This window comes from Phyllostomus discolor, chromosome 3 (genome assembly GCF_004126475.2).
Source record: "Phyllostomus discolor isolate MPI-MPIP mPhyDis1 chromosome 3, mPhyDis1.pri.v3, whole genome shotgun sequence".
Lineage (NCBI taxonomy): Eukaryota > Metazoa > Chordata > Mammalia > Chiroptera > Phyllostomidae > Phyllostomus > Phyllostomus discolor.
In genome coordinates, this window is record NC_040905.2 from 112526500 (window position 1) to 112554446 (window position 27947).

Sequence of the window (27947 nt, forward strand, 5' to 3'; positions counted from 1 at the left end):
GGCATATGTGCCAAGAAGTTCTTGTGAAATGGGTTAAATTTTCTCAACAAAGTGGTAAGAAGTCATCAGCTGAGGGTAAGGATGGGGAAGGAGGTGTTAGAGTTTTGAGGGGAGGAAAGTGGGAGAGTGAAAGACTCTGGGATTACAGTATGATTGTCCAGTGGCAGTAAGCATGCATTCAAGATTGTGATCACTAATTAAAGCAACACCAGTCTGTCGCATGATTTTTTTCCCAGCCAAGTGCAACTCAGGTGCAAATGAAAAGTGGGCAGGAGGCTAGAGTTACTCTGGTGGTGGTTTCATCAATCAAACAAGTACAATAACGTGAGTGAGGAAGAGGGAGCGTGTGTGCAGGACAGTGTTAGTGACAGCTGACCGTGGAATCTAAGCTGGGTAGAAAAGGAAAAGGGGAGCCTAAGGGGATAATGAACAATGGAAAGGGACAGTCCATTCTGGATTGAAGGTCCCCAGAGGATCTAAATATTGTTGAAGTCAGATGCTATACAGAATGAGATTTTTTAAAATAAAATCAAAAAACAGGAGGAGATCCAAGAATAGAGTCAACACCTCCACCATCAGCTCCCACCCTCATTCATTTCCTCTGTCACCTCACCTCCTTCTCCCTTGCCTGCCCAGCCACTCCAACCTCACTTGCCTTTTTTCTCATCTTCAAACAGCCAACGACATTAGTGCTGCAGGGTCATATGCTAGCTAACTGAGCCCTGCCCCTGGAGAGCTCTTTTCCAGAAATTCACACACACCACAACTTTCGACCTTCACGTCTTTGCTCCAATATTATTTTCTAAGCAAAGATTGACTGATTCTATCACCATATTTAAAACTGCACCTGTCTCTGTACTGATACTCTGAATCCTCCTTAACCTACTGTATTCCTTTTCTGCATAGTACTTATCACCTTTTCACATATACTGGAGCTTTACTCATTGATTACATTCATCTTCTCTCTCTGCCTGCTAGAATGTAAGGCTGTGAGGGCAGGGACCTTTGTTTTGTTCACCATTGTATCTTAAGTGCCTAGTTCAGTGCCTGGCACATCATAGGTTCTCAATTAATATTTGTGGAATGAATGAATAAACCTACAAAAACCCTCATTCTTACTCAAGTCAGTAATAAGACATAGATGCATCCATCACTACTTGTATTCAACATTATTCTAGAGATTCTAGCCAGTAGTGTATAATAAGACAAAGAAATGGAAATTATGAATATTGGAAAGAAGAAACAAAAATTTCATTCTTTTATTTTTTAACACATGATCTGATTGTCTACATAGAAAATCCAAATGATTCTAGAGAAAAATTATTAGTGTTGGAACTAATAAGAGAGCTTTAGCAAACTTATCAGATCAGCCAAAGCTGTGTAGGACCTTGTGGAAAAAACTATGAAACTTCATTATAAGATAGAATAAAATATAAATAAATGAATAGCCAAATCATGTTCGTGGGGGGAAAGACTCATATTTCAACAGTTTAAAAACGTGTTGTTGTGGGGAGTTTGAAAATACACAAAGTATGCCCAATCATATAGTGAATCTTCATATGCCCATGACTCAGGTTTCATAACCATCAATTCCTGGCCAGTCTGGTTTCATCTGTTTTCCCATCTACTCCTCCCAAGCATCACATTATCCCATCTATAAATACCTCAGTCTATGCTTCTAAAATATAAGGCCTATTTGAAAATATATAATATATAATATATATAATGATATTATCATACCTAATCAAATTAACAATAATTTCTTACCATTCCATACCAGTCAATGTTTCAATTTCCAGTTGTCTCATTATTTTAACTTATTGAAATCAGAGTCTATACAACATGCAATGGTTGTTATGTTGGATGGGATAAAAACCAGTCAAGTATTGGCAGTTTAATATAGTTTGACTTAACAAAAATACACATCTATATGGTAACGATATACATGAACTTCAGGAAAGTGGCGACTTTGGGAAGCAAGGCAGGAAAAGGGGGGTGGCTTCAGCTCTATCTCAGACATGTTATTTCTTTAATGAGAAAAATAAAGATCTGAAGTTAATGTGACAGAATATTAACATTGCCTACCTTAATAATACATAGACACAAGTGTCTATGTATTATTTTCTACAACTTGTTTGAGATTTTCCTGAGTAAAAAGAAAAGCAATGAATGGGAAAAGAGGAAACAAATTGGGCTAATGTAGACAACTTGGGGAAGCAGCTTGGCTGGGAATGGAGAAGATGGAGCAGTGTGTCAGGGTTAACTGTGGAGACTGTTTATTGAGAAGAAGCCCCTGGGGGAGGGGTAAGAGATTAAAGGTTCAGGAGAAGAGTGGTGGGAAGTTGGGCCACAGAAGAGAGAAGGGGGTGTGTATGGGATGCAGAGCACTGGGGTAAAGGGGAGCTGGTGTGTGGGGAAAGAGTTGAGGCCCACTGAATGAAAGGTGTCCACTGGGCCCAAGGCAGCAGGCGGCTGGTTATGCAATTGGAGCTTTCTAGGAAAGTCTCTCCCTTCTCGATTTCCTCTCTTACCAGTTCAGCCTGTGAATCTCCGTCTCTGTTTTGTACGTGCCAATTCATCCCTCAGCCCCCAAGTTGGGAAATCCCAATCACATCAGATCCACCCCTCCTGGACCCTTCCTCTTTGTGCCACTAAGCAGATCCCTGTGTGCTCTCCCAGCTAGGCCCCTGACTTGTTTCCTTCTGCTGGCAGGAAGACAGGGGCTCCCTCTGTCATTCCTGGTCTCTCTTCCTGCTTTCTAAATCAACTGTTAAAAACAAGCTTTATTGAGATAAAATTCACCCATTCAAAATGTACATTTCAATGGTGTTTATTATGTTCAGAGTTATGCAGCTATCATCACCATTAATGTTATAATGGTTCATCACCCCAAACAGAAACCCCATAATCCTGAGCTACTATCCACTATCTTCTGCCTCTCCCCAGCCCATTGCAACTGCTGCTCTACTTTCTGCCTCTATGGGTTTGCCTATTTTGGACATTTCATATAAATGGAATCATACAAGGTCTTTGGTGACTGGCTTCTTTCCCTGAGCATAACGTTTTCAAGGTTCATCCACATTGTAGCATGTATTAGTACATACTAAATTCCTTGTGTGACTGAATAATATTCCATTGTGTGGACACAAGACATTATGTTTATCAGCTGATGGATTCAAATGAACTTTTCCAAGGAAATATTTCCCGATTTATTTCTACCTCTTGTTCCTCTTCACTTCATTGTCTCTGCCCCTAAGCACTCTGTAATTGAGGATTCTTTGACCTCTGAGGCTGGAGAGGGTGAGGTCTGGAAAAAGCAGCTAGCCTTAGGTTTGCAGCCCAGTTGAGCCCCTTACTGACTGAATGACTTGCTTTCCTCTGGGCCTTATTTTCTCATCTATAAAATAAGGACAGTGATATTTCCTTCCAGGATTGTGGGAAATGCTGATCCAAGTACAGCATGCAGCAGTGGCACGGCACACAGGAGGCACTCAACGGTGTTGAATCCCTTTCATCTGTGTCGACCTTGATCCCCAGCTAAGTGTATGCAGGCAGGAACCATACCTCCTTCCTTGCTATGCCCCCATCAATGTCTGAGCACAGTGTTCTTGAATGAGAATCAGACCAAGGGGAAAAGAAATAGAAAAGAGAAAAGCAGATATCAGGAACTATCAGAATTGATCCAAGTGATACAAATATGGTAGAAAAAGGGACTGCAGAGCAGGTATGTTTTAGTGCTCAGCATGGTTAGGCAGGAGGAACATGGGGTTTGAGTTTGAAGACCTGTGTTTTTGGCCTGGCCCTGATATGTTCAGGTCATTTACCTCTGAGTCATTGGGACTGGGTCCCCTCAGTTTCCCCCTCTGTAAAATGGAGCATGACCCATGCCATAGCTGCCCACTGACGGGGAAGGGAGGGGGGGGTGTGAGCTCATGTGCACACGGCTGTGCAAACCATTTACTGAGGGCCCCAAGGGCCAGATAGTGACACTACTGAACCAAGGCAAGCCCTGGCTGAGGCTTCTCAGTGACCTGACGTGTCCCATCTGTGGGGTAGTAGTCTGGAGCTGCCTTGGGCTGGGGCCCACACTTCTTAGGGCCTGGAGGCCTCCAGGACTGAGGAGGACCTGACAGTGCTCATTCATCAAATTTTACAAACCTACTTCTTAAAGGGTACTGTACTATAGTTAAGACATGGTCTGTGCCCTCAAGGAGCTCACAAATTCATAGTAAGAGGGACACACAGGCCACATTCTGATACAGGGTGCTGCCAGCCCTGTGTCACTGTGACTCTCTACACTTCCTGCCTTGCTGTGCAAATTGACTTATTGCATACTTCTGTTTATGGTTTCCAGGACTTGCTATTTGGCCTCCTTGAATATATAGGAATTTATTTCTTTATTCTTTGCCCAAAAGATTAGCAAAGTGGCAGTGACCTCAAGAGAATCACAGGGAATATTTGATGGATAAAAAAAGTAATGACACAGTGTGAGATGTGCCCTCACAGAGGTATTCCCAGAGTGCTGTGGTAGTCTTCAAGTGGGCTAGGGGGGCTTCCTGGAGTAGATGACATCTGAACTGGGTCTTGGAGTTGGGGTTTGCCAGGCATATGTTTTCTCAGCATAGAGAATAGCATTTGCAAGAGTACAGGGTCCAGCAGAAGTAACGCCATTGAGCGCAGTTGGTAGGGTATGTGAATGTCTTGCACGAGATGGACCTCAATTTGAACATTTCACCTGAAATGTCATATAGTGTGCTTGAGTGTGATATTGTTATGTTAAAGAATTACATGCTTATGATTTTGTAATAAAAGACTTGGTATAGATTATCAGCCCATAAGAAAGGGATGTTATTTGTGTCAGACCCTGTATAAAAAGGCCTGAATGATGAGAATTTCCTGGTGGCTTAGTGGGTGTGAGGAGGTGATGGTGAAATGAGGGATGGAAAGTTGAAGAGACAGACACAAGAAAGGGGTGGGGGCAGCACAAGATTTTGTGCAATGTAATTAGAAAAAAGGAAAAAGGTCACTCAGTCTTGACACTGGAAAACAATCTCTTCTGATATATAGGTATATACACATACACAAATATATACATTATATACACACACAGAGTGGGGAAAAAGTAGGTTTACAGTTGTTCATATGGAAAATAATAACTTGATAAATAATATAAGAATAAACTGTATGATTCACATATTCACAACTGTAAACCTATTTTTTGCCTCTCCTTGTATTTTAAACTGACTGTACATGTTTTTTAAAGGCGGTTAGCTCTGGCTGGTGTAGCCCAGTGGATTGAGTGTTGGCCTGTGAACCGAGGTCGCTGGTTGGATTCCTGGTTGGGGTACCTGCCTGGGTTGTGGGCCAGGACCCTGTTGGGGGCATGTGAGAGGCAAACAATGGATGACTCTCGAACACATTGATGTTTCTCTCCCTCTCTTCCACTTTCTCTAAAAATGAAGAAATAAAATCCAAAAAAATTATTTAAAAAAGAGGAAAAATAAAGCATATATATATATATATATATATATATATAATATTTATTTCCCCACGTGTAGCAGCAGCTATTTGTTTTAAACCATTCTTTCCCTCTTTTCCCAGGAAGTTAACTGTGGTGCTCCCTGGGGAGAAATGTGGAGTGCAAAAGACATTAAGTGCTAAGCTTTCACCGCAGTCACCAGGTGATGCTGGACGACTCTGGGGCACTGGGATGGGGAGGAAGAGCCATTTGCCCAGGTAAAGGACGTGGGGAGACTGAATTCATGGTGGGTGGAGAGGGAGGGAGGAGTCCGCGCTGACTCAAAGGTTCCTGGCTTAGGAAACCGTTGTTGTTGGTGATACCTTTCAGATAAGGACTTCGGGATGAGGCGACCACAAGTTTTGAGGAGCAGATTAAAACTGAGATGCAAACACTTTAGGTTTTTGTGGTATTGTCCTGCGGGGAGTGGCCACACAAGCCCGTCTCCCTGGGACCTTGAAGGCCCTCCTGAGCACCTATGGAGTTCCCAAATTGTTGTTGGGGCCCTAAGCCCCGACGTAAGGGGTCTTCTGGGCTAGGCGCAGCTGGCTGCGCCCTAGCCTAGGGTGGGGCAGCGCCCACCACCTCCCCTAGGTGAGGGTGTCAGCTCTGAGGATCCTGTCGCCTTGGGCACGGGAACAGGGACTCAGGAGTTTTTCATCCGCCTCACTTCACTTTAGGGGTGAGGGTTGTTCGAATCCCAGCCCTGCCGCTCATTGCCTGTTTTCTCATCTGCACAAGTTCGCAGGCAGACCAGGGGCATCCGGCAAGGGAAAGTGACTAGGCCTCGTTCGGGTCCCCCCTGACGTTAGCGGCAGGGAAGTGAGTTGCCAGGACCGGGCAGTCTCCCCAGATGAACAGAGGGGCCCGGCCGGCGCCGGCTGCGCGCCCGGGGGTCAGGTCCGTGGCCAAGCTGCCGCCTCCAGCTCTCGACCGTCCGCAGCCCAGCAGTGGTCTGAACAAAACTGGCGGCCCGGCCAGGCGCCGGGGGTCCCGTAGGCCCAGCCGCCGCCCTGCAGCTAGGCGCTCCGCCGCGCTGCCGCCTCACACACCGCGGCAGAGCCTTCGGCCCTTCCGCCCGAGCGCGTTCGGTTCTTTCCGCCACGGTCGGCGCAGGTGGAGGGGGCGGAGCGGGGGCTGTGCGTGGTGACGCCGCGGGGGGTGACGCACCGGCGTGCCCCGCCCCCTCCCCCTCCCCGTTCAGGCTCTGGAAAGAGAAGAAAAAAAACTTTCTTTTTTTTTTTAATTGAGGAATCAACAGCCGCCATCTTGTCGCGGACCCGACCGGGGCTTCGAGCGCGATCTACTCGGCCCCGCCGGTCCCGGGCCCTACAACTGCCCGCGCACCCCGCTCCGCCCGGCCGTCCCGCTCCGCCCGGCCCTCGGCGCCCGCTCCGGCGGCCCCGCTCCCCTCTCTGCTCGGCCTCCCGGAGCCGCGGCGGCGGCGGCGGCGGCGGCGGAACGGGGGGTGGGGGGGGCGCGGCGGCGGCGGCTCCGCTTCGCGCATTGTTTTTCCTTACGGCGGCAGCGGCGGGCCGCGGGCGGGGAGTGGAGCCCGGAGCCCCCAGGTCGTCGGGCCGCGAGCGAATTAATTAAGTGGGGCGCGGGGGGGGGTGGTAGCGAGGCGGCGGCGCGGCGACGGCACCATGTTCCTGGGGACTGCCTAAGCCGGCCGGCCGGGCGCCGTCGCTACCAGCCGGGCCCCGGGGGGCGGCCAGGCCGCCTGGGCGCCCCCGCCGCGGAGTGTCGCGCTCGGGAGGCGGGCAGGGGATGAGGGGGCCGCGGCCGGCGGCGGCGGCGGTGGCAGCGGCCGGGGGCGGGCGGTGAGCGCTGCGGGGCGCTGTTGCTGTGGCTGAGATTTGGCCGCCGCCTCCCCCACCCGGCCCTGCGCCCAGCGCCCTCCCTCTCCCTCGGCGTTCGCTCGCTGCTCTCCGCTCGCGCTCGCTCCTCTCCGCTCGTAGCCGGCCAAGGCCGGCGCCGACCCCCGTTCCGGAGCCATCGCCGGCCCCGCCGTCCGCTCTCGGGGCTGATTCCGCGAGCAGGTGAAAATGGCCGAGAACTTGCTGGACGGACCACCTAACCCCAAACGAGCCAAACTCAGCTCGCCTGGCTTCTCGGCGAATGACAGCACAGGTGAGGAGGGGGCGAGACGGGGGGCAGGGGCCTCTGGGGTCGCTGTCACACCCCACCCCCGAAGGTGAGTGCCCCCTGGAGAACTGAACTCGGCCGTGGGCCTGCGCAGCCCCCCGCTCCCCCAAGCGGCAGCCGGCGCAGCCTCTTCCCCCTGAGCCCCGCGGGAGAGGGGAAGTTTGTGGGGAGACTGTCGTGGGGCCCGAGTGGGGGGCTCCTGCCCGGGTGCACTCGGGTTTCCCGGAGTTAGTGAGCCCTCGTCGCGTGGAAACCGAGTGGTACTTCCAGGGAGAAAAAGTAAAGTGAAGCTTGTTAATTTTGCGTGGCAGATGCCCCTGCTGCCGTGTGTCAACACACGCGTGGCTTTCTGGAGGGGTGACAGCAGAGGTAAGTTTGATAGCTAGAGAAGGAAATAGCGCAACAGAAAGAGAACCCCAAGTGTTTTCGGAATTGGTGACATTCACAACGCAGTGGCCAGCATGTAAGTTACGACTGAGAAGTTTCTTGGAGTATATTTGAAAACTCTTGTTTGGTCACCTAAATCACTGCATTTTTCACAGCCCCAAACTTCGTTAGCAAGATCTTCTGAAAATTGCGATGGTGTGTTTAGTTTAACAGAAGTATAACTTCAAAAAAAGTTGAATAGGTTCATTTGGGCTGCTTGAGCTCATGTTGATTTTATAGTGTAGAGGCGTACAGATTATGTTAAGGAATGCAGAAATGACGATTTTTCTAAAAAATTCTTTTAGGAGGCTGAATAAATCATCTTTTTCTCATTAAACAGGTTCCTTGAAAACTTTCTTAGATCATCACATCGGTTGCTTAAAAGTAGTATTTTAGTTGTCTATTCATTAAATAATTCAGGGTTCTTCTGGGCTGGTTCACGGTAGTATTATGAACTAGTTGTATTTCCTCTTTTAGAGCTCTCTTCTGCAGTAAAAACTTGTCGCTGCTCGGGAACAGTTCTGTTGCTGGTGCAGCTTGCATTTCTCCAGTCGAGTCGTGCAGTAACAGCATCTGAAAACCAGTTTATAATGAATGGGTCCAAGTTGAATTACATTGCTGCGGCAGTCCCTTCAGATTTGCAGTAGACACAGCTGTTCAGCTTCTGCAAATATTTCTGTGACTGACCACCAGCATATTTCTGTTGAACTAGTGGTTTAAAAATCTCTTTCTACTGTTGAAACAAAACCTGAATTTTGTGGCTTTGGTTTTAATACAATTCCTAGAGTATTCGTTAATGTAGATGTGAGAGAAACAATTTTTAAAAATGTGGTATAAGGAGAGTCTCGTCTAATTAAAATGGAACTTGTTGAACAGTGGGGAGGAGTAAATAAGTCTCATGGAATATAAAAGTCTCTACTAATACTTCTAAAAACTGTTAAAGAGTTCAGTTTGATGTTAATTTTGTAAAATCAACTATCTGAACAGAAATGTAGGAACTGCTGTGATTTAAATGCCCTTTTACTGCAGAACAGATCTCCTTTGCTTCATTAATCTTGCCATGTTTGAGTGAAAAGTCTTGTGTGAAATGTAGATCATACCAGGAAGTTCAGCTTTGAAGCTTGTCCTCTGAGGCTGATAACTTTTGGGGTAGCTTTGCAGCTTTGCTATTGTTGAATGAGGTTATTGTAGATCTGGTTTTATACAGAGGAAGAAATTAGTAACATAACAAAAAGGCTTGTCCTACTATATACATCTAGCTCTTTCCAAGATAGAGCCAAAAGGATGGCCTTAGAGTAGCTCTGTTAGTTAGACGGTCAGCTGTTTAGTGTGCTGCTATAATCACAATGAAATTTATCAGAAAGGATTTTCCATTTTTGCCCACTTTTCCCTTCTTGCTTTCCAGTTTTGATCCTGGTAAGGTATGGCAGCTCTTTTACTTTTCCAAATGTGAAACGAAGATGTCAGTTTTTAATAGTTCTGATTTAAATAATCCAAAAAATAAAATTCACACACTGATCATATTACATTATCTTGGAAGGGTGCATTAGTGTGGGTGGCCAAGGAAGGGATGGCTGAGTATATTAAATAAGATACAACCTTGTCTCCTGTAACTACTAGTCTAAGACAGATCTTAAGGACAGAAATTAAGCAAAGAACTAAGGACTTAACATTATATACAATCAAAAGAGTGAAGGCATTTGGTTAGATGGGAAAATGTGAATGACAAGTATGAAGACCTGGGAGTAACATTCTTGAGAGACTCGGTCTTATTTTAGTGAGGGAATGTGTATTTGAGCCTTCTAAGAGAAAGTAGGGCCAACTGGAGCAAGGCGTGTTCCCCTACTCCTGTGGAGGGAGGGGATCTCTGTGCATGGGCAGAGTTGAGGGGTTAGAGGGATTGGGAGGAGGCCTTGGTGACCTGAGAAACAAGAGAGAGCCATTTGGACTGTCACAATGCAGTGCATGTCTGTGGGAACTGGTCTGTGGAACCATTGGTGTCTGCTAGATGAGTCTGGGGGCTGGCAGTTGGCCAAAAGAACAGAATCCCTGCCCATTGAGGAGCTTACCAGCCAGAGTGCTGCCTGATGGGCACTTGCAGTCGAGGAGGAGGGTGGATGTGCATAAAACACTCTACAGTTGAAGTAAGGCAGCATTTTAGGTGATAATGCCTTTGCCACCTAAGACAGGCAGGAGAGGTCAGGAAAGGCTTCTGAGGAGAGGCTGCAGAGGTGGTGCATGAATAGGGAATTCACCCCAAGGGAAGGCAGCAAGAGGAAGAAGGAAAAACAGTACTTCCCAGCCCATCCAAACCTCTGCTCAGTAGTGACACAGAATTTGATGGTATCAGATGTTGAAGTAGCATTTTCTTCTTTTACATTGAAGGATTAAACACTTTGTTACAACTGTAGTCTTCCTTTACTTGGCTCCCTTTATAAGAAGTAGGAGGACTTTGTGTTACCAGTATGTAGTTAGTTGTGTGTTTTGGAAACTTCTTTATTTAATATGTCGAAATTATAACAGCATAGTAGTCTTTCAACAGCAGGGATACATGATTTAACAGTGTAGGAGAAATAAATATCCAGGCAAGCAGTAGGCTTTTTTTTTTTTTTGTCAGCTTGAGGCCAAATTTACATATAACAAAGACTTTATTAAAAAGTTTAATAAGACTGTCTTATAAAAATTGAAGATAGATATATTTATTTTATCTGTATAAGTGCTCCTAAGCAGTTGCAATTACATTTTATAATGCGAATCCCTGTGAATGCAATAGAAAACTGTATTTAAAGAAAGCTTGTGGTAAATATGACTGTCAACCAAAATACCTTTTACAACAAAATGATAATTTTTTTTTTAATGTGCTGTGCTTTACATATCAGAATGCTTTTCTTTCCATCAGATTCGTCTTCACAGCATTCTATGAGGTAGGAAGGGCAAACACTATTCTTGCTGCTTTTAGGTGAGGAACCATACTTGAGAGAGGTAATCTGCCCAAAGTAGCAGAGGGTCAAAACCTGAACCAAACCTAGATCATTAAATAGGTCAACATAGTATATTTATTTAAAACATCTATATCCATAAACGTGGAATTTGCTTGAATCACGAACCTAGATTGTAATAGTTAGCAACTTTCAGTCACCTAACTGCAGCAAGTGAATGAAGTCCCTTTGGGGAACATTTGTAGCCACTCTGGGGGAGTAGGGGAAATGTGTTCTTCCTGCCAGGGCCTCCAGGCAGGAGCTCCCCTCTGGTTCTGGCAGCCCAAGCTTACACTGTGCAGTCTCACCTTCATGGTTATTGCAGTGAGTAATTGAGGATCAGTCGACTTATTTTATCTCTTAACTAAGTTCTAGGTAAGGAAAAGCAAGTTTGTAGAGACTTCTAGGGCTAGGACTTGTCATGACTTTGCTTTGCTTTTACCTGTTAAAAAAGTAGGGGCTTTCGAATAACAGAGGTGAGAACAGTAGTTCTGTTTGAAATTCCTCAGGGGTGATGGTGAATGAGTATGAATCCCACAAAGGTGCCTGGGCAGTTGATCAAAAGGTTGAGAATCATTCCTGTTTAATGTTTGGATTTCATTCTGTAATTCTTAAACATAATTGAGAATGAGTTATAAAGAGACTGAAGTGTAATCCTACTGTAGCAAGTTGATGCTTAGATTGTTAGCCAGTGTTTTTACCACTCCGATTTGTGTCATTGTGGTTGTGTGACAGAGTATGCTATTACTTGGGGCTATGTAAGTGCCAACTTTGTATTTTTATTTATTGTGTTTGAAAATAAAAGTTAAAAATGATTTTGTTAAAGTATGCTTTTCTTTGTTAAGATGAAATGTACCTCTTGTGTAAAGCAAGATTAGGAAAGCTTGCTTGAAGCCAGTTCAGTTCTTAGGGTAACATTAGTCAGGACACCGCCTCTTTACCTTATTCAAACCAGCACTTTGACTATATATAGTCCAAGAAACTAGTCCATGTGAAGAGGTGTTTCTCAGATGAGGTTGGGAATAGGCAAGGAACTTAAGGTGCAGGCCTTTCCAGAACCATTGCGTACTGATGGGCTGTAAGTCTTAGAGAGAGGGGCTGTGGTTTGCACCATTCCCAAGCCTTTTTTATCTAATAAAGGGGGGCCCCCCCAAAAGAACCACAGAATTATCTTCTGGAGGGCAGGTCCCTTGTAGTATAGGCTTCCCCTGCTAGGTGAGTGTTCTAGGAACCTATCTGTATCCGTGTACCAACTGGCGTTGTTGTGAGAGGCTGCATTCAGCTTCAGTGATTTTTTTTTTTTTTGAAGACTCTTTCACTGCCTTTGCCCATTTGATGATGGGTGATTTACAAGTGCACCTGCCTACACCTCACTTGAGTGTGCAGCAGTTTTTGACCAAAAATGGCATGACCCACATGCCCTACCCTCCCTATTCACCCAATCTTGATCTCACTTGGAGCAACGTTTTTTGTTTGTTTCCCTCTAATGAAAAGAGTCTTCAAAGAGAAATGTTTTGCTGATGGGGAAGAGGTGAAACAAAAAATGGCAGAAGCACTGAAAGACATCAAAATCTACTGTTTTGAGCAGTGGAAGAAAGTCTCAATAGGAGTATTGCATCAAATGGAGAGTACTTTGAAGGTGGCTGAAGTTTAAACATGTAAGAATAAATACATGTTTTTTAAATAAATAAATTCTGTTTTTTGCAGGGGGGTCCCTCCTTGTACATCACTGGGCAAACTTTAAAGGTCCAGAGGACATATTTTTGGCTTTAGGGCCAGCGGATATATTTTTGGCTTTGTGGGTCCTATGGTCTCTGTTACATGTAGTCGGTGCTGCCATTTTAGAGTGAGAGCAGCCCTGGCTGATACTAGAACTATGGGTGTGGCTGTGTACCAGTAAAACTACAGTTTGGCCCCTGGGCCACACTGGGGGGCCCTAATACAGTGTGGGACTAATGCTCTGAAAAGCCATTGGGAGCACTGGGCTGTCAGGGTTGCCCTAGTCTTAGTTGTCTCTGATGACTTCGAGGACAAGATCTGTCAAATAGCAGCAACACAGGTGTTTTGAGCACCTACTGTGGGCTACTTTTACTGCTGACCCTCAAGCGTGGGGAGCAGTGAGCCCCAGGGGGAAGCCATGCAGAGTCTGGGGCCACTTCCAAGAGTGCAGGGAGCCCCTCTCTATTGTTCTTCTGTAACATTTTTATGTACTGCTTCATTTAAAGTCAGGTAAGTTGAACAAAAACCGAGTTAAATTAAGGTGTTTGTTTTGTTCCTTTGCTTGTTTTGCTTTTCGCTGACTCCAGTGGCTCATGCAGTATTTCCTTCTTCCTTTGCCATCTTCTGCCCACACCTTGCAGTGAAACTTGGAGGTGAGCAGCTCCACAGCAGTTTGTGAGAGCTTTTCATAGCCATGTTTTCTGTTTCTGGGAGCGGTGCCCGACACGGGCCAGGCCCTCCAGAAATAGTTGAGGGAATGAGTGAACTAATGTACAGTATTTATTTTTCAAAGTTCTCATATTTTTTCTTCTCACAAGATTGTGCTTTTAAGGTAATTGCCACAAATCTTAGGATCTGTTTATCCTAATCCTGATTTCTATTGAGATACATACGTGCACCTGTGCATTTTCACTGATGGACCAACCTGGCTGGCCATGGGAGTGTTCTGGCAGGGCCTATTTGGGGCTCTTACAGGCTGTTCGGGCAGTCCTTAGTGGTGGCACCACAGGCCATGGTGTTGACAGCGAAGGGTGTGAAAGCACTGGCTTTGGAGCCAAGCCAAGTGGGTATCCCTTTCCCTTCCCTCTTTGCTAGCATCATGACCCTGGTCAAAGTTACATCAGCTCCTTGAGCCTCAGTTTCCTCGTCTATAAAATGTAGATACAATAATAACCATTCTCATCTCAAAAAGGTGGTTTTGAGGGTAAAATGAGATAATGTGTGAAAAGTGCCTGGTGTGAAGTAAATGCTCAGTGCATGACAGCTGGCACTGCCCTTACTAGGGAAGGTGGGTGTGCCCTGTAGTCCAAACTCACTAGAAGTGCAAATTTGATTGGACTAGAGACTTGCTTGTTGATGCTTCTGAAACCAACAGCAGCCTTGTATGCATACCCACACAGGGCCGTGGGCAGACAGATGTGTTGTAGTGTAAGCCTGTTCAGTGCATATATAGCCGAGAATTATATAATCACTACTATTGATTTTTGCCTCCATTTTCAACTGTATTTTTAAAAATTTTATTGATTATGCTATTGCAGTTGTCCCATTCCCTCCCCTTCACTCCTCTTCAACTGCTATTTTTTTTAAATAGGAAGAAATGCCCATAAAATTCTAAAATTGCAAAAACTCAAGTGTGACATGTTCAGAAAATTGTTACTAATTTTGAATTGTATTTCATGGACTAAGTATCAGGTGAATATGTGATTCTGTTTCTTTACTGAGTATATTGCAATTCAGCCTGAGGTACCTGTTAGGCAGTAGCAGTGTACAAAAGGATTCTGATCAATGTCTTCGAGTAGCTTAGAACTGTGTTAAGGTAAGACTCAGAGGCAGAACTTGAAAAAGAATACAAAAGTCATCAAGTACAATCAAATGCTAAATGCATGAGTCAGAAGGGGCAACTCCAAGAGGGCTTCATTTATACCCCCGCTGTTTACTGAATGCTCCTGTGTGCAGAAGCCTAGGGCTAGGTGTCTGAGTGAGGGGTAACATCTCAGACAGACCTTGAGGATGGTGAGGGGCCTTGGCTAAGAGAAGCATGCACCAGGGGTAGCTTGGCGGGCCCTCTGTGCCCCTGGACTCTGGTGCCTCCTGGGCCTCTCCTGCTGGGCCAGAGCAAGGAGCCAGGTAGTTAGGGAGCCTGCTGGTTTTCCATGCCTCTTCATTATTGTTGGCAAAGGCACTCTTGCCACTCAGAACAGTTTTGTCTATGTGGTTGTGATGTCTCGTGGTTCTCACCTGTGTCTTCTCTGGTTTTCCCAGATGGTATCTCATAAGCTCTCAAATACCTGGCCATGCCCTCTGGTTTTCAACACGTGCGCCTGGTGTTCCTCGTGCTCACTCTGAGGCATTTTCCTACTGGTGCCTCCCTCTTCAGAATTCCATTCCACGGCTAATGGCCCCTTGGGTTGGGCATGCTTGTCCACAACCCCTGCATTAACTGGGGGAAGGGATTCCACACTTGCGCTATTCTGTCTTAAGCTTAACTTTCAGGAACATGCTTACACTGCAGCATATTCCTAGTGCCAAAGTGTATGCCTTCCACCAGTGCTTGGTGGGGGAGCTTTTGCATATTCATCTTCGCTTAGAGGCTGTGATCACTTGACAGGGGGGCTGGGATGAAGTCATGCACAGGGTCCAGTGGGAACAGAACAGAACTTTGACTGGAAGAGAAGTGATTAATTCAGATTTGGTGGAGGGTTGTTTGGACATGGAAGAGGGTGCAAGAAAAGCAAAAGTGGTTTTTTGTTTTCCAGGTTCTTAGACAATTTTGAGAATGACTGTTGCTGCCTTTGAAAAACTGCTTTTAGGGTATTTTCTGGTTCTAAATTTGGGAAGCAAGGCTATTTTTGAACTCTATATCTAAAAGTTGAATTCTTTCTTTTTAAACCGCACCCTTAGAAAGACTTGGATAGCATCCCATGTGACATATTCCCCCATGTTTCATTTCCATTAATCAAAACAATGTTTAGTTGAACCATAGCTAAAAATAGTAAAATCTAATGGTGACAGAAAATTTCACTTGATTAAATGTGACTTTCTTATTTCTAGGTGCCCAATCTGCTACTGTTTGAAAATCTCAATCTGCCAGTCTTTCTAGTAACACCAGTGCCTTACTGTATACAGTAGGTGTTTCTTAATAGTTGTAGCTGTTTAATAGTGTATAATTCTTTTATAAAGCAAATTCTTTTTATAATTTAAAAGCTTCCCTTTACCCCCAGATATTTTGGGGTTTTTTCCCTAATCAAAACTGTATTACCTGTACATAATTAGACTATGCAGTTAGTATAAGCAATGAAATAGCAAGAAAACTTAAGTGACTGTTCTTTATAATAGCCTGTAGAGAGGCTATTGTACAATACCTAAGTAAAGTGGATTTGGTATTTGATTAAAAGCTGCATGACAACACACAGGAACTATAGAAATCTATCAAATAATTGGAGCTTGCTTTAACAATTATGGACTATAAGCTTGACTCAGTTCCTTTGGATTAAAATATTTTGAGTATCTGTCACCTGATTAAAAGTAGAACCTTCTAACCAAGACTCAGAGTTGAAGGAAATGTCAGAGCTTTTTATATGGGGCGTGGGCCGTGTCATAGTAAGGCGGGAGCCCTGGCCTCCTCTCAGAGTGGACGCTGAATCTTGCTTGACTCCCAGCTCATAAACTCTGACTTGGGGCCTGTGACTTTACATCTGAGCTTTGGCGGGGTTGCAGGGGAGGGTTGTCTCATCTCTAAAATGGGGTTTTTTCTTCTAGAATTTTTCATTTCACTTTAATTAGCGTTGTACGGGGGGCTACTATGGTTCCTTGCATTATAGCAGGTTGTAGCAGCTATTCTCATTGTTTAATTGTGGGAAAATTTAGATGTCGTCTACCTCTTAGGGCAGGTTAGTGAGGTTTGGGATGATGTAGGCTAGGGATCTGACACAGAACCAAATCCATGGAATTTTCTTGCTGAGTAAATGAGAAAATACCTCCCCTGCTTATTTTGCGTCCAGCACCAGGGCTCATGTAGTCTCAGTACTGGCTTGCAGAAGAATGAATAAGAACCTGAGATTCAGGAATCGTACAGAACTGGTAAAAGTTTGACACTCTCTTTTCCATCTGTATTTGAAGTTAAAAGTTTGACACTGAGTTCCGTCTTTATTGGAAAACTGAAGTCTAAATGGAATTGTTTTCTAGTATTTCTGAACAAGGACTTGATTTAGGTTAGGATTTAAAAAGGAAAAGTGAGTATGGCGAAATTACAAAAATAGTCTTTACTTTTTAGAAAACGGGAGAAAATGGCTTTGGGATCACTATGCAGTTTAGTAAGTGTGATGGGTTTGGTTTAAAAGAAATACCAGTGAAATTTAATTTCCTCTTTGGTTCAGTTACCACTGGCTTTGAAAGGAAGGGGTTCAGCTCCTTTCTGTATTGTGGGGGTTTTTATCTTGAAAATAACAAATAGGCATAAAGAATTGGTAGATTTTCTGAGTTGTTGTGGTTGTGCCTCTACTATTGTTAGGACTGTTTTTTGTTTGAAGAGCACAGTCTGCCCAGAGTTGAGCTTCTCTTAAAAAACAGACAAACAAAACAACTGAAGAAATCATTCAAATTATCCAGAGAAAATTCAGTGTTTTAGCACACACTAATGACTTTCTCCATCTTTTAAAGTTTAAGGAAAAAGTGATTTTTTTCCCCAACAGGAAGAGAGGGGGTTTAGACATTTTCTTTGTTTGAAATGCCAGTATCCTCATGATAATCTTTTTTTTAAAATCCTCACCTGAGGACATGCTTATTGATTTTAGAGAGAGGGGGGAGAGAAACATTGATTACTTGGCTCTCATATGTGTGCCCTGACTAGAGACCAAACCACAACGTGTGCCCTGGCCAGGAATTAAACCCATGATCTTTTGTTTTACAGGATGACACTCCAACCAACTGAGCCACGTTGGCCAGAAATCTTGATAATTTCTGAGTCAGCACTGTCTAGTAGAACTTTCTGTGTTGAGGGACATGTCCTGTATCTACACTGACCAGTACTGGAACCACTAGCTACTTGTAGCTATTGAGTACTTGACTATTATTAGTGTGACTCAGGAACTAAATTTTAAATTTTACTTAATTTTGTTAATGTAAATGTAATAGTCACATGTGCTGTTAGCCCTAGAAATCTATTGGGGCCACAACAGGTTCAGTGTCTGCCTTCATGGGAGGCAACTATCTAGAACCTCGGAGGGGAGGTTCATGCATGTTAGGGTATAGGACAATTTCTGTTCTGAAGGGTATTGGAAGGCCTCTTGGAAGAAGTGGCATTAGCACTGAGACCTGAAGATAAATGGAAGACTGTGGGGAGGGGATACTATTCCAGGTTTGGAAACAGCATAAATAGCAAGTATGAAGATCTGCAGGTATAAACTTCCAAGTGTGTAATAGTCTTTGCAAAAACCAGTTTTGTTTTTGGTTCACATTCAGTGGGCTACCATTTAGAAGTGGTGTGGTCTTCTGACAGTTGCAGACTGCTGGTGTGGTCCTGCTCTGGGGAGTTGAGTAGACCTATATGTGGAATACTGCCATGCTATGGTGATAACAGTGGTGGCTCTGTCCTTTTGGAACTCATTGTGTAGTGATGTAGACAGTCCAACCAGTGCCTGTCTAATTGCAAACTGAGATCAGAGTTGTAATGGGAAGAAACTGATGCTTCAGGTGGGATGGTCAGGGAAACTTCTTAATGGAAAGAACACTGGAGCTCTTGTAGGATGAATTATAGGGGGCATCTAAAGGCAGGGTAAAGTCGTGGAGAGACTCCAAATGTCAGACCAGGGAGTCCAAGTCATTCTTTTTCATTTATTGATTTTAGAGAGAGGGAGAAAGAGAAAGAAACATTGATTTGTTGTTCCACTTATTTATGCATTTATTGGTTGATTCTTGTATGTTCCCTAACCAAGAATCGAACCCATAACCTCGTCGTGTTGGGATAACACTCTAACCAACTGACCTACCCTGCCAGAGCCGGTTTGTTCTTTTAGGGCTTTAAAAACAATACAAAAAAATTGTCCTGGCTGGTGTGGCTCAGTGGATTGAGTACAGGACTGCAAACCAAAGGACCACCAGTTTGATCCCTAGTCAGGCACCTGCCTGGGTTGCAGGCCAGGTCCCTAGTAGGGGACGTGTGAGAGACAACCACACATTGATGTTTCTGTCCCTCTCTCCTTCCCCCTCTCTCTAAAAATAAATAAAATCTTTAAAAAATTACAAAATTTTAGAAACCCATCACTTCCAGCATAATGGGAGAAGTCTGGATAAGCTTTTCCAAGATGTATATTTACATCTAAGTCCCTATATGCAGTGAGAGTTGACAACTGACTCTCTCTTCCCACACCCCATTGTGGAAGGAAAAAGGCACCAGGAAAAGCAGTTTAAGTTGTTTGAAAACTTTTTTCGAAAGGGTAATATTCATAGGGTTAAAAATTCCAAAAAGCATATAAAAAAGAATGTTTAGTGAAAATCCTCCCTCTCCTGTTTCTATAGTCAATCAGTTCTACTTCCCACAGGCAAATATGTGTATATTATTTAGTGACGTACTATGCATATATAAGCACATGCTCTACGTACTCTTTCTTACTAAAGTGGCACGTTATACATGTTGTTCCACTATAAGTGCATTTTGGAATGACAAATACCTCAGAGCTGTTGGAAATACTAATATTCAAAGAGTGGTCTTCTTTCTAAAAATCACTTTTTTTAATGGCAAAATGTTTTGGTGCTGTACTTAAATAATAAAGATAATTTTAGTGTTTTCACTATCTGGTATAAATGGGAAGAACTGAGGTTTTACAAAAATTAATTTCAGCCCTGGCCGGTTGGTGCAGCTGGTTGGAGCATCTTCTGTACACCAAAAGGTTGTGGGTTTGACTCTGGTTGGGGCGTGTATGGGAGGCATCCAATTGATGTGTCTTTCCCACATTAATGTTTCTTTCTGTCCCTCTCCCTCTCTCCTTCCCTTTCCCTCTCTGTCTCTCAATCAATAAACATATCCCCAGGTGAGGAGTAAAAAATGATAATAGGAAAAAATAAAAATTTTAATTTCATGTCATCTTGAAGAATATTAGAGATTTTGTTAATGTTATGTTGCATATCATGCAGCCAGTTCACACCAAAGGTCTGTTTCGTTTTCCAGTTTTTATTACCCACCTTATTAGTTGATATACAAATATCTGTAACTTCTACATCAAGCAGATAAAGCAGAAATCAGTTTCTTACTTGATAGGACTTCTAAGAATAATCATATTAACTCCAGACCTTTTCATTAATTTAGTTAATTTAGAAATTGCAAAACATTAAGGTGACCCAAAAGGCCTTCAGAAGAGGAGTAGCTGAGTCCTCTGCCATTGCTGATGTGAAGGAGGGAGAGTAAAGGATACTTAAGAGAGAAGATAAATTAGAGAATCATTACATTTTTAAAAAATGGGGAACAAATAAATGATAATTAGATCTTTTTTAGGGGTAAAAAGGTATTTACTAATGTGTGAATAGATTTCCATAAGGAAGTCTCTAGAAATAGCTTTTCTTGATAAGGGACTGGGGGTGGTTTGGGAGGACTCGCTACTTTATATTCTTCTGAATGCATTAAAAAATACCATTAACATAATTTTTTTGTCATGAAAAACTAGTTAAAAAGTAAATCAAATCCAGAGCAAAACATCTGTAGTATTTGTGGTTAGAACAATCTGTTTAAAGGTGAGAAGTGGAGTTTTGGTAGTTCCTGTTGTAAAACCTTAGACCTTTATTAAGAATGATTTGGAAAAAAGTGTAAATTAACTTAGAAGGTGCCATCCAAAGATTGGAAAATGTGATTGTGTTTTAGTGTTATGTCCAGTCATCGCTTCCTTTGTCACGAGTTCAGATTCTAATAGAATCCTTTTAGAGGTTCCTTCATTGATGCATTGGATACTATGAGACCTGACAGCCAACTTGTGTTTTTTTGAGTATTTTGAAATAATGTCAGCTTTCCTTACCTAAGCAACATTTAACTTCTACATTGGGCACAAAAATGTAGACTGTTGCATTTCTTTAGGAAAAATTAGTAGTTTTGAAAAGTCCTTCTTTAAAATACTTTTTATTTTCTTGCCTTTTAAGTTCATTTGAACACTAATAATATTTGGAATGAATACTAAGCTCATTTCACGTTTCATCCTCAAATAGTAACACTCCAACTGGAACCAGGAATGCCTGGAAGTGTTCTAGGTGTTATCTATCACCTGGGCCTGGACACCCTAGGGGCTGCCTTTAAAAATTCATTTTTTTTAATTAAGTGGGTAGTTCATTCACATGATTCAAAAATCAGAGGACACAAATTTGTAGAGGGAGAGCCTTTCTTCTTCCCTCTAGTTCCCCGGGATATGAGTGGATTGTGCTCTTCAGGGTTTGTCTCTTAAAGCAGACGCTGTCTATTCTTAGTTCCCTTGCCTTCTTCCTACCTTTTTCTTCTTACCCAAGGTAGCATACTATACACATGTGGCATACCTATACACAGCAGCACATGGAGAGCTTCTTCATCTTTTTCTGTAGGTGCTAGTGTTCCATTACGTGAGATGGGCTGAAGTTGATTTAATATGTTTTGCACTTACGGACATTTAGGTTATTTCCAGTCCAGCCTTATCCTCTCAAAACAGTGTTTCAATGAATAGCTATACCCAGTTACGTGTCTGTCTATAGAACAGATTCCTAAAAATGGAATTAATGGTAATTTTGGTCATAGCATCAAATTGTTCTCCAAGATCTTGTATGTTGGTAGATTGTTAAAGCTTTAAAAGCAGCATACATCTACAATATTTAGTATAGACATAACTAGATATTTTGTGATGAGACATTTTCTTCAGCTTGTGATCTCCATCATTTGTGCCTTTTAGTTGCTTACGATTTATCTGTAATTTTAGGGTGTACTTTATTTTTTCTTTAAGATTTTATAGAGCAGTTTCAGGTTCACAGTAAAATTGGGGGGGAGATACTGAGATTTCCCATATGCCTCCTACACCCACATACGCACAGCCTCCCCCATTAACAACATTCCCCACTACAGCAGTACATCTGTTACAACTAACTGATGGACCTACATTGACACAGCATAATTACTCCGAATCCATAGTTTGCATTGGGTTGACTCTTGAGGTTGTATATTCTTTATTTTTGGGCAGATGTATAATGACATGTAGCCATCATTATAGTATCATACAGAGTATTTTCACTGCCCTGAAAATCACCTGTGTTCCACCATTTCATCCCTTACAGTCCCCATCTCCTGGCAATTACTGATCTTTTTACTGTCTCCATAGTTTTGCCTTTTCCAGAATATCATGTAGTTAGAATCATATAGTACATAGTCTTTTCAGATTGGCTGCTTTCATTTAGTGATATGCATTTAAGGGTCCTCCATGTCTTTGCATGGCCTGATAGCTCATTTCTTTTTTCTTTTTTTTTTTTTATTGCTGAATAATACTCCATTGTTTGAATGTTGGTGTACTTTTTTTGATTTAAGGCATTCATTTCCTGTCATGGGCTCGTATAGTCCACTTACTTTCATAGTTGTATACTGACACCTTTAAGTCCAGATTATGGCCTTTTCCCTTTTCTGATTTGGTGTTGTTGCCTGTCAGCCATAGATCCCAGCATTTAGGTCAGAGGACCTAGTCTTTGGACATCTGCTTGCTTATGTCCAAAGACTACCTGAGGTAGCCCAGCACCTGTGGTGGGCTTGCTTCTGCAGAGGTTGGACCCTAATTCAGCCCTAACATTCTTCATGCAGGGTAGATAGGCAGCTGATTACAACACCTCACTTGGGTGCCTCTCCACTATGGTGGGGGAGTATAGAGAGTCTCTGCGCCCTCTGCTCCAGAATATCTGGTTACCGTTTAGGGGCTGCTGGGTGATTTATGGTCGGTCTTGGTGGTTTACTGCTGTGACAGCACCTCCTGTCCCACCTTTGTCTCATGACGGCTTTTCTCCCCTTTTTAGGATTAAGGGAGGCAGCACACACATCACATTTAGGAAATGTAAAATTGTCCTCTTTCTCTGGGAATGGACCTTTCCTGGAACTTGTAGGTGCATCAAATGAAGATAGGAGGCTGACTGCAATTTCAGGACTCTGATGATTTAGGGTTCAGTATGACAAAGAACTTTCAATCAGAAGTGTCTTGGGTTCTTTAATTGGAAGGTATATAGCAAATATATAGTGATCAAAATGCCTTGATACTGATGCAGAATAACCATGAAGTGTTATTTACTTCCACTGTAGGAAGGCCAGGGAGGAGGCAGATTGCCCAGCCAAGTCCACTTTGACTCTTGAGGCCATAGTGGTTCCAAGGAAGAGCAAGATTTTTTGCTTAATATAAGCTCACTGTTCAGAATGAAGTAAAATCTCATTATTCTGTATTAATTAGGAGGTGGTGTATCTGCATAAAAGAAGCCTGAATCACAGAAGATTTTAGATTTGCTTTCATTATTTTCTAATAATCATTGTAAAAAGAAATAAAGGTTAGATGTCTTTCGGGAACTTGTTTAAATGCCTAGGTAAAAATTGTAATGGCATAAATGCTAGTAAAACAGTGCTTTTTAAAGTCTTCCTTTTCATTACGATATTTGTGTTTTAACTTTCCATTGTTGAAGAATTGTTTCATTATTTATTTGCATGATCTCTAAGAATTTTCAAAGGTTTTATTCTTTTTAATTGTCATATATTATTAGGGTTTTATCATAGAGAAAAGACAGTTGTTGACCATGAACCCTGTACCAGCCAGGTCCTTGATGTGTAATCTTGGGAGATTGGCCTGTGACAGTGATAATAATGTCTAATATATATTGAGCCATCACTGCATGCCAGGCTAAGTGTTGCATATACTTTGTATGATTTAATTCTTTCATCAGTGATTCTAGAGGCAGGTACTAATACTTCCATTTAAGAGCTGAGGTGCACATAGGTAGTAGTAGTAAGTGACAGAGACAGAGCCAAATCAAGACCTGGCTGCGTACTTTTCTCACTACCCCAGACTGTACTCCTGTATTGTCAGTGTCTAACTGGTACTTATTACCATGGAGGTCCAGTATGGTCTCCAGATCATCTAAGAAATAACCCTGTGAAAAGTGTCTACCATTATGTGGGCTCCTTATTTTTACATGTGACCTTTCCAGGATATGTTGCTCTTGTTGGATCAGTTTTTTTTGTATCCAGTTTTGACTTAAGAATTAAAAATTCTTTTTGTAAAATTAAGAAAAAAATTTCAAGAAAGCACACTTCTTTCTCTTTTGTCTTTCTTTTCTTTCTCTTCTTTCTTTCTTGAATAAGGATTGGTGAGAGAAATGAAGGGTCCATGGGACGGTGGTTTTCATGATTGGAAATAGAGAAACATGAACACAAAAACAGCATCTAAACTCTTAATTAACATAGTTTATTTCTCACACTACCATTTCTCATTCTACATTATGCCATTTAATCTTTGCATCAGCCATGGGTTAGAGGGTCACTGATGCTTAGGTGTAGCTGGAGAATGAAATAGACTAACTGGCTTCATAGAAAATAAAGAGGTATAAAGAAAAAGATGAGTAGAACAATGTAACATTTCAAGATAATTCATTATTGAAATTTGTTTTCTTTGTTTCTGGTTTAAGTAGTAATAAATGTTAATATTACCACTTTAAATCTTTGGCTGGACAAGAACTTATTAAAATTGATAGTGTGTCTCCTTTAACTCTGGCAGTCTGTAATCACTCGTTCAGCACATGGGTGTTTGTTGAAGGCCTAGTATATATCAGGCATTTTATGCTAGGCACTAGGTAGTTAAGATACCTGCTTACATAGTGCTTACAGCTTCATGAGTTATAATAGGAAATTGATAGTATGATTTTAAGACTCACTCATTATATCTGTAGAGTATAGAAGAATTCATACTTCTGGCTAATAGAAGGACTGATAAACTAATCTGTACATGCTCTGACAGAAAAATCAGGTCTACCAATACAGAGAATTTGGGGTTCCAAATGCAATTCAAAGAAAAAATAAGGTATTCTAACACAGGAGATGTTAGAAAACCTGAAGGAAAGATGTGTTTTGTGGATGATTTGTTTAGCTGACACATCTGAAAATTTTTTTCGAACAGAACTATTTTCAGGTGTTACGGGCTGGACAGATTGTTTCAGCCACTTACCTTGTGTTTGATTCTGTAAAATGAAAAGGGCTTTTTTTTTTTTTTTCTTTTTCCCCAGAGTACCTGAGAGTAGTTCATTCCTTATTAAGGTGAAATACTGATTTCTGATGCTGATGAATAAGAATGGATTTAGAACATGTGTGGAATGCCATTTGTCTTTCAGTGTTCAGAAGTGATGGTTACCTAGAATGAAGTTTCTGTGTGCAGCCTAGAAGTGAAATGTCCCTTGTGATCTTGTATGGTGAAGACCTTCTGTTTCCCAAGGCAGGCCAAGTTTAGGTGTGACTTTCTCCTTCCTAAGCCATTGTTGTGGGTGCTTCAGTGTTGTATGAGTGCTATGGAGACTAGGAAGCTAACAGCTTTTCTCTCAGATCAGCTTAATGCAAGGGGCCAACTCTGGGGTTGACAGCTGGGAAGCCCCCAAAGAGAGAATTCCTGTCTCTAGTTGTGGAAGTGTGACAGAATATGTTTCCTCTTTGCGGTTGGACAGTCTCCTGCAAACCGTTAGAAAGCAAGATGCCCACAAATCTTGTTCAGTCTCAGGTTTGCTGTCTCCTGGTCTCCTGGACCCCTGGTGACTTGGTAGGGAGAAGGGAACTTACCTAGGATCGGAAATGGTAGTGCTCAATCTTGAATTGTAGGAATTTCCCATGATTCAGATAGCTCTTGCCCAAACTGGTTGTTGGGACACTTTGGTGTGTAGAAAGCATAGCTGTGTTGCAACATCCTGGCTTTCCTTCTTCACTCTCCTGTGTCAATTTTTTAAACTAGAGAATAGGAGAAAGTGGTGACAATGTAATGGTGAAACAAAGGGTGGTGATGGGGGTATGGATGTGCCTTGCACAAACCCTACATAACCTGTCTTATTTTTCTAAAAAGCCATACCTTGTACATTTGGTTGTATACATGTTCATATGTGCTTGGACTTGTTGGTGAGGACATAAGTAGAATCAGTCAACCTTCCTTGTACCCAATCAGTTGTAAGATGTGTCTGGATTGAAACAGGATGAGAAAGAGTAGTCAAGGTAGACAAAATGTGGCAGACCAATTAAAAACTAAAACATGAGCCCAGAACATAAAAGTTTTATGTGCATTTGGATTAGAACTAGAATAAACCACAAAAGAAAACTGGTGAATTTAAGACTCACAGGATGGTGGGTGAATTTTTAAAGGTAACACATTTTGAAGTTTTTGTGCAAGATAGAATAAGCTAACCCATACCTGTGACAGAGTGCTCTGTCCATCTTTTATCATGTAACCCTGGGATAGTGTTGTCCCTGTTTTACAGATGAGGGAGTTAAGACTCAGAGATTAAACAGTTGCCCAAGGATACGGGGTAATTGATTCAGCCAGGATTTGAATTTATGTGTTCTAGTTGCAAGTGTTCCTTTTACAGTTTCTACACTGGACTAGGACCCCTGATGCTGACACTGCTGTATTTATCTAACGGTTCTTGTGGGTTTACCTGCTGTTGTCCTGGCCTGGACATACTTTCCTAGGAAAAATGCTTCAGGGTGCTTGGAAGAGCCAGTCTAGATGAGCTTCAGGCGCCAGCTGTTTATTCCTCCCCCTACAAATAGGAAGAAAACCCTCTCTCTGTTATAATGGCTCCTACTTTCTAGGTTAGATGAAGTTTCATTTTCATGTTCTTAGGTAAAGGAGCATTGCATTAAAGACACACACACAGATTACTTTTTTAAAGAGTACTAAGTAAAAATGTGTGTGCATGCAGATAAAACCTGGAAGGCAACAAAAATGTTAGTTACGCTGGAGACTTGTTTGTTTTTACTTATTTCATGTGCTTTTTGTATCTGGAGTTTTGTTTTTTTTTAAGGAAAAAAAACCAGGATTTTATTGTTCTTGTATCAAAGGTCAAGTCTTTGCAGGATGAGGGGGGTGAGTCCTGCCAGCAGAGAGGAAGTCCCCACTTGCTGGTGATGAGTGGGTTCTGCGGGACCATGATGACCAAATTCCCATGCAGAAACATCCTGGAGATGTAGCGATCCTTGTTGACTGGCTTGGACTTCTTGCCCTTGCCACTCCTGGGGGCCGCGGTCCATAACTCCTTCACATTCTCTAGCACCTTGTTGCAGTGCCTGTCAAAAGCCTTCACACAGCCCAGAAGCTTCTTGTTGTGACAGTTGGTGAGCACCTGGGTGTTGTTTTTGACTGACTGTTCAGACACAGAAGCAGGGTAATCACCAGCAGCAAGGCTGGTCAGTGGTTCTTTCTCGGGGCTGCCTGCTATTATCCAGGAGTCCATTCCTGTTGTCTCTTCATAAGACAACTCCTGTTGTCCTGTAACCTTGAGGAAGCAACAACAAATTGAGGGACATTCTACAAAACCACTGGCCTGTACTCTTCAAAAATGTCAGAGTTATGAAAGATAAAGTCTCAGAAACCTTTCTATATGAAAGCAGAAGACAAAGACATGGTAACTAAGCATGCTAGGATTCTGAATTGAGTCTTGGATCCAGAAAATAAATGTGATAAAGGACATTATTAGGACAACTGACCATATCTGAGTAAGGGCAACCAATACATTAAGTATTACATTGATACTCAGTTTCCTGAAGTTGATAAATGTACTGCGCTTATGTAAAGGGGTACTCTTAGGAGATGCAGAGTGCAGTACTTGGAAGGAAGAGGATCATACTGTCTGCAGCTTATTCTCACAGGATCTACCAGTACAAAGTGTGTGTTAGAGATGGTTTACTAGACATGTATGTACAGATAGCTTTGAAGCTGGAAAAGAGGGACATGTCAGTTCTGCAGGGGCAAACTAAAAAAAATGTCTTCATAGTTTCTGCGTCTAATCCTGGTGAGGTCTGGGGAAGGGGTCTTCTAGTGAAAGAGTGTATCAGAGGAAAGATTATTGATGCATGAGACAGCTCATTGTGTTATTGCTGTAAGGTAGGGTGCATCAAGAGGTACTGGAGGAAAGAAGGCCTGAGAAGGGAGCAGCAGCCAAAT

The 27947-nt window shown here is 42.7% G+C and overlaps 1 protein-coding gene across 1 annotated transcript in view; it reads left to right on the top strand.

The window, feature by feature from the left end:
- The first annotated feature begins 6966 nt into the window (after nt 1-6966).
- LOC114495032 (CREB binding protein) overlaps nt 6967-27947 on the top strand; it is a 157134-nt gene continuing 136153 nt past the window's right edge. The window contains exon 1 of the mRNA XM_028510221.2: nt 6967-7651. Within this exon, the coding sequence (XP_028366022.1) occupies nt 7567-7651 (85 nt within the window). The 5' untranslated portion in view covers nt 6967-7566. The remainder of the gene's footprint in view (nt 7652-27947) is intronic.